At 42.0% G+C, this 7642-nt stretch overlaps 2 protein-coding genes across 2 annotated transcripts; one reads left to right on the top strand and one right to left on the bottom strand.

The window, feature by feature from the left end:
- Nucleotides 1-1752: 1752 nt before the first annotated feature.
- Nucleotides 1753-3512, bottom strand: LOC134286773 (uncharacterized). The gene is made up of 3 exons (XM_062848445.1): nucleotides 3161-3512; nucleotides 1871-2887; nucleotides 1753-1760 (listed from the first exon to the last, which is right to left on the bottom strand). The coding sequence occupies exons 1-3, from the start codon at nucleotides 3510-3512 to the stop codon at nucleotides 1753-1755; spliced, it is 1377 nt and encodes a 458-aa protein (XP_062704429.1).
- Nucleotides 3513-3546: 34 nt separating this feature from the next.
- Nucleotides 3547-5072, top strand: LOC134286774 (uncharacterized). Its single transcript, XM_062848446.1, has 3 exons — nucleotides 3547-3664; nucleotides 3938-4954; nucleotides 5065-5072. The coding sequence occupies exons 1-3, from the start codon at nucleotides 3547-3549 to the stop codon at nucleotides 5070-5072; spliced, it is 1143 nt and encodes a 380-aa protein (XP_062704430.1).
- Nucleotides 5073-7642: the final 2570 nt, after the last annotated feature.

Genomic DNA, 7642 nt, shown 5'->3' on the forward strand with positions numbered 1-7642 from the left:
GAATATTTTAAGAAACGCATAAATAAGCGTCCGTAAAAGTTCCTAGAAAGAAAAAAACTCTTGCAATATTTCTGAAGCAATTTCCGTGGATAAAAATAAATATTTTGAAAGTTATTGGAGTTATTCTAAAATAACGGCCTCAATGAAATTAACAGATAACGCCACCGTAGTCTTGTTTGTTTGACATAAATCCACTGATGTCACCATTATAAAATTCGTACACTGTAGCGCCTTTGTTTTAAAGCGGAAACACCATCGCAGTAGGCTTGAATCAACGATTCATGAAGGATTTTTCAAAGAAATCTCCGAAGTCATCCGTGGAAAGATTTCTTAAAAATTCCTTGGAAATGTGTTGTAATCTTTTGGAAAACTTCTCCTCACATACTTCCAACAGGATGTGGAAAAGTTCATTCTCCAGAACTGACTTACACAAGTGAAGTCTTGCACAACACTTTGTAGAAAGCAACCTCTAGATTCCAGTTCGAATCTGGTCAATTAAAAGCTGGCGCCACAATCGGCCACAGCAAACATAACGCGTTTCCATGCCATCGGGTATCTTTGTCCAGAGTCTGTTTATCCGAGCGGCTACCTCACTGTGCCATCGTACCGTGCCTCTCCATGCATTGTTAGGAGCAGCTATTATCGCAAAGTATTGGTTGTTAAATTCTAGATTGAGTTTAAATAAGGGCCAAAGTAACATGAGAGAGTTCTCTTCATCGACTCTCTCTTCTGCAAATTAAAGTGACAAGATGGAAATTCAATCGAACTTTTTTACACTTAGACGCTAGATTGCTAGAGGAGGGCCCATATAGCCGAGGCGGTAAACGCACGGGTATTCAGCATGACCATGCTGAGGGTGACGGGTTCGATTCCCGGTCGGTCCAGGATCTTTTCGTAAAGGAAATTTCCTTGACTTCCTTGGGCATAGAGTATCTTCGTGCCTGCCACACGATATACGCATGCAAAATGGTCATTGGCAGAGGAAGCTCTCAGTTAATAACTGTGGAAGTGCTCATAGAACACTAAGCTGAGAAGCAGGCTTTGTCCCAATGAGGACGTTACGCCAAGAAGAGAGAGAGAGAGACGCTAGATTGCATCGCAACCTAGCGATTTATGACCAAAAAGTGCAGCCATACTTGCATCTTGTCACTTTTATTTGAAGAAGAGAGAGTCGATGAAGAGAACTCTCTCATGTTAGTTTCGCCCTTATTTAAACTCAATCTAGAATTAAACACAAAAACATGACAAATAAACTCCATTGCCCAGAGTGTTTCGCTGTACTGGTGCACGCAGAAATCTTCTACTTGGGGGGTTTTCGGCCTTGCAGTCTCCGGTGCAATCAAAACGATATATATTTTCGATGCCCGACGTTTCGATGGACTATGCCATCTTTTTCAAGGGTTCTATTTAAACAAATTGGACGTAGTACATATTAAAGACAAACAGAAAAACTACAAAGGTGAACACAACTTACAGAAATATCGTTCTTCGTCTGGTGGTATGAATTGCACATGAATTTTAGTCAAATTTTGGACGGACTTCATCAATTTCCTACAATTTTACAAACAATGATAGAAATAAACAATTTTACATAACATTTAAGACATTACTAACTATTTTTGTCAGGAAAAACAGGGAAGTTTTGTATGGCGGGTCACTACTCTGATCGTCACTATGTTATTCTAATTTTAAACCGTCAATTTGATTCCAGTCAGAAATTTGTTTGAATGTTGCGTACAAGTTCTGTGGGTTTTAGTTTCCTATTGGGTGTCATTGTCGTTAGTGTTAGTGATGTCAGTTATTTGCCTATCTACGTGGTTTGTTTTGGTTCTTGTCTTTAGTGTGTGTAGTATTCCTGCATATATCATACTTAAGCTGTCGCAGTCGCTTCGTTTGTTTACCGTCCTGTCTGTGTTAATAATGTGGCACACTTCTAGAACGGGGAGAGCAGAGAAACGTCGATGGCAGTCGAGTATCTCCGTTCTGTCCAAATCGAAACGATGTTTGTTGTCGGCCGAATGCAGCAAGAGAGCTGTTCTCTCTTTTAGTCGGCCGAGTTCATAGCTGTTGTAGTTGTCGTCGTTGTTGTTGTTTTCGATGTCATTCATTAGTCTGTCTAATTTGGTCATGTCGCTTCTGTGGTGTCCTATTCGTTTCTTCAGCGTGGTGGTGGTTAGTCCAACGTAGCTTGCATCACAATCTCCGCAGGGTATCTTGTAGATGACGTTGTTACGTTGGTCTTTTGGTATTGGATCCTTGGTCTGGGTAAACAAACTCTTGATGGTGTGTTCGTTCCTCATCGCCGTCATGATATTAGGGAAGTCAGTTTTGAATGTTTTTGTCAGTCTATTTGTTAGGTTTGGAACGAACACCATAGGTTTGTACATGACTTCCTCATTTGTACTGCTACGTCTATCCGCTACATCTCTGCGCTGATTTATGAGGCGATGTCGGAGTGGTCGGGGATAGTGGTTTATTTTTAGATGGTTGTCAATGATCGCATCAACCTCTGATTGAGACAAATTAGTGCTCAATTTCCTGACTCGCTTTATAAAGTTCGAGACCATGTTCATCTTCATGTGAAGTGGATGGCTCGACAAATAATCTAAAAAGCGACCGGACGCCATTGGTTTACAATACCATTCGGTTTTTATTGACTGATCGGGAAGTCTGACCAGAACCATATCCAAAAACGGCAGCCTTCCGTTTTGCTCTACTTCATGAGTGAACTGTATGTTGGGATTGTAGCTGTTGAAAACATTCAGCACTTCCAGCACCTTATCTAGCGGTAATGCTAAGATTAGGTCGTCCACGTACTTCTTTATGACCGGCGTTGGAAAATTGATCTTGGCCATAACATTTGTCATCAACATTTCCATGACCATATCTGCGACGGTGGGAGATAATGGGTTACCCATCGCTGTACCCGAAATTTGTTTGTAGTACTTCCCTCGGTAGGAGAAGTAACTACACTCGATACAGAAGATCGTAATCTCTATAAACAGATCAAGATTTATGTCTGTATGTTGTTTGATCTCCCCCCAGCATTCTATTATTGTGTGCGTGACCAGCTCCCGAGGAATGCATGTAAACAGAGAGACAACGTCAAAAGACACGAGCACGTATCTCTCTGGCAAACGAACAGTGTTGATATACTCACAAAAAACGAACGAGTCTGTAATGTTGTACACACTGTTGATGGACGCTTGCAGAATGCGACCGACGTATTTCGAGAGCATGTAGGATGGTGCACCAATATTCGGAACCACGGGTCGGAGAGGTAGGTTGGTTTTGTGCACCTTCGGTAGTCCGTAGATCCTGGGGCATTGCGAAGAGTGGGCACGTAAACGATATGAGGTTGCAATATCGATGAGACCCAGTGCCAGCAGACGGTCGACGATGCTGTTGTTTTTCTTCTGAAAACCATCCGTTGGGTCCCGTGCAATCACCTTGTATGTGTTGGTGTCCGATAGCAGCTCCAGCATTTTGGTGTTGTAGTCGGATTCGTACATTATTACGGTTTGTTTACCTTTATCTGACTCGGTGATGATCAGGTCTGGATTGAATATTGGTGCACCATCCTACATGCTCTCGAAATACGTCGGTCGCATTCTGCAAGCGTCCATCAACAGTGTGTACAACATTACAGACTCGTTCGTTTTTTGTGAGTATATCAACACTGTTCGTTTGCCAGAGAGATACGTGCTCGTGTCTTTTGACGTTGTCTCTCTGTTTACATGCATTCCTCGGGAGCTGGTCACGCACACAATAATAGAATGCTGGGGGGAGATCAAACAACATACAGACATAAATCTTGATCTGTTTATAGAGATTACGATCTTCTGTATCGAGTGTAGTTACTTCTCCTACCGAGGGAAGTACTACAAACAAATTTCGGGTACAGCGATGGGTAACCCATTATCTCCCACCGTCGCAGATATGGTCATGGAAATGTTGATGACAAATGTTATGGCCAAGATCAATTTTCCAACGCCGGTCATAAAGAAGTACGTGGACGACCTAATCTTAGCATTACCGCTAGATAAGGTGCTGGAAGTGCTGAATGTTTTCAACAGCTACAATCCCAACATACAGTTCACTCATGAAGTAGAGCAAAACGGAAGGCTGCCGTTTTTGGATATGGTTCTGGTCAGACTTCCCGATCAGTCAATAAAAACCGAATGGTATTGTAAACCAATGGCGTCCGGTCGCTTTTTAGATTATTTGTCGAGCCATCCACTTCACATGAAGATGAACATGGTCTCGAACTTTATAAAGCGAGTCAGGAAATTGAGCACTAATTTGTCTCAATCAGAGGTTGATGCGATCATTGACAACCATCTAAAAATAAACCACTATCCCCGACCACTCCGACATCGCCTCATAAATCAGCGCAGAGATGTAGCGGATAGACGTAGCAGTACAAATGAGGAAGTCATGTACAAACCTATGGTGTTCGTTCCAAACCTAACAAATAGACTGACAAAAACATTCAAAACTGACTTCCCTAATATCATGACGGCGATGAGGAACGAACACACCATCAAGAGTTTGTTTACCCAGACCAAGGATCCAATACCAAAAGACCAACGTAACAACGTCATCTACAAGATACCCTGCGGAGATTGTGATGCAAGCTACGTTGGACTAACCACCACCACGCTGAAGAAACGAATAGGACACCACAGAAGCGACATGACCAAATTAGACAGACTAATGAATGACATCGAAAACAACAACAACGACGACAACTACAACAGCTATGAACTCGGCCGACTAAAAGAGAGAACAGCTCTCTTGCTGCATTCGGCCGACAACAAACATCGTTTCGATTTGGACAGAACGGAGATACTCGACTGCCATCGACGTTTCTCTGCTCTCCCCGTTCTAGAAGTGTGCCACATTATTAACACAGACAGGACGGTAAACAAACGAAGCGACTGCGACAGCTTAAGTATGATATATGCAGGAATACTACACACACTAAAGACAAGAACCAAAACAAACCACGTAGATAGGCAAATAACTGACATCACTAACACTAACGACAATGACACCCAATAGGAAACTAAAACCCACAGAACTTGTACGCAACATTCAAACAAATTTCTGACTGGAATCAAATTGACGGTTTAAAATTAGAATAACATAGTGACGATCAGAGTAGTGACCCGCCATACAAAACTTCCCTGTTTTTCCTGACAAAAATAGTTAGTAATGTCTTAAATGTTATGTAAAATTGTTTATTTCTATCATTGTTTGTAAAATTGTAGGAAATTGATGAAGTCCGTCCAAAATTTGACTAAAATTCATGTGCAATTCATACCACCAGACGAAGAACGATATTTCTGTAAGTTGTGTTCACCTTTGTAGTTTTTCTGTTTGTCTTTAATATGTACTACGTCCAATTTGTTTAAATAGAACCCTTGAAAAAGATGGCATAGTCCATCGAAACGTCGGGCATCGAAAATATATATCGTTTTGATTGCACCGGAGACTGCAAGGCCGAAAACCCCCCAAGTACAAAATTACCAGTCGATAGCATCCACAAGATTGCAGAAATCTTCTGCCAGGGTTCTGTACGGCGTTCGAATTACGAACACCGAAACTTGCTCCTCACCGTGGTTGCTATTCGATGCCACATCAGAGTGGGGAATCGGTGTGAAATGTTTAAAAGATCAGCAGTAATGAACTCAGCACCTGTACACTTTGTCGATTTTGGGAAGGATTGTGTTCACAGGTCAACATATGTGTAAACGATGGCAGAAGCTGCTTCCTATGACTTAATATACCTTCAAGTTGCATTAAGTTCTGATGAAGTTCCTAACTGAACTTTCCAGCTGCTCAAAAGACTCAGTAAAAACTAGATTGGAATTTCGCAAGAAACTCAAGTGAGGGCTACTGTTTGTCTTTTAAACATCATGGAAGCTGCTCAGAATTTGTTAGGAAATCATGTTCTTAGAAATTGATTTCAGAAGCTTGATGTTCTGAAGCCGCATTGATTCATCAACACTCGGTCGCACAATCAAACACTCCTTGATGTTGTTGACGATATTAAGCATCTAGAATTAGGAACACTTTTCACCCCAGTCTCTCTTACAAGCCTAGTCCGCCATCCAAGGCTAGCCGTAATCGTCTTTGGACCGCACTCTCTCACTCAGCCTGTCTCGACTACCGAGCTGAGGAAACCGCGTCTCGTCCAGACTGCGGGATTGAAACATTATGGCACTAATAGACTTTGTGGTACTTTGTTTTTATTTTATTATCTTGCTCATGCTACTTTTTGAACTTTTTTTTTCTCGCTTTCCACACTGGCTGTCTTCCCGAAGTTCCAAGTTTGATTTTATGAACTACATTTCGTCGAAGTTCAATGATTCTCTCCTTTTCCTCACTGCCGCCATGCCATGGAGAGTCGCGTCGTCGTACATAAGTCGGCCCTGTGAAGTGCAATGTAATGCAGTCGGTCGGTGCATGAACTGTATGGCTCCATGTAGGCTGCCTTTGGGTGCGTTTTGCCTTGCTCTGGGTCTCTTCCCACCGTATCGCACCGACTGGTGTCTGTGTCGCGCAGGGCTCACGGATTATTTCGGGAAAGTTTTTATTTTAATTGAATTTCACGGAAGCGAACGATCGAAAGTACCGTTCGTACAAAAGGGTGTTACGAGGGTAATAATCGTTTTCTGGGTGAATCATTGGCTGCGAACGACTGCACTGCACAGCTTCCAGGAAGACAATCAACTTTTCACAGCGGCAGTGCAATTTCGGTGAATTGCTTTTACGACTGTGTTGAGCTGACGATTTGGAGGACCAAGTAAAGTGCCACCGATTATGGGGGATTTGTTTTTGATTGTGTGCTGCGATATTGTATTGTTTTTGATTTTATTTCCTGATTATGTACAGGGCGTTCTTTCTTGATCCTTACTGATACTTCTGTGCTTACATCCCTACATTTATTTACACTACATCGCAATTAGAATAACACATAATCAACAATAGTGCGCCGCTATAATGGCCACAATATTCTGTTTGTGGCTCCCGCTTTCCAACCTCAATCATGCCACCGCTTTGTACTGGCATGCAATTGGCAAAGGTATCCGCCATCTCTTCCAAAAGTCCTGCAATGTCCTGTGAGTAATCAGGGCGTCCAATCCAAACGATTGAGTGGAAGTTCTCCTAAATCTGGTTCAGGGATCGATTGAAGGGATGAACCGATCAGAAAGTGAGCAGACGTCAGTGGTTCGAGGTCATTGAGATTGTCGGTATAAGCGTAACTAGGTCCTAAAGCTATGTTCACTTAGAATCCGGAATCATGTCACATTTTCTAGTGGCGCTCTCAATGAACATAATCATCATTCTTTTGCAGCACTCTGATCATACACTAATCCTCTTTAAATGGTGAAAATTTCATCGATTTTCTTGCAACGAGTGAAAAGTTATTTCAGATTGAAGACAAGAGGAGGAAAAAAATCTTGCACAAACACGTTGAAAATTTAGCGTGGTCAGGTACGACAGTCGCGAAAAATGTTAATATCGTCAAAACCATTATGTGTTATGTGCACAGATGTTGTTAACCATGGCATAAGGAAGTGTCCTCGGAAGAAAAAGCTTGGGTTCATTGATAAATCTGCTTTGAATTTGAAGA

The sequence above is a fragment of the Aedes albopictus genome, chromosome 2 (genome assembly GCF_035046485.1).
Source record: "Aedes albopictus strain Foshan chromosome 2, AalbF5, whole genome shotgun sequence".
In the NCBI taxonomy this organism is placed as follows: domain Eukaryota; kingdom Metazoa; phylum Arthropoda; class Insecta; order Diptera; family Culicidae; genus Aedes; species Aedes albopictus.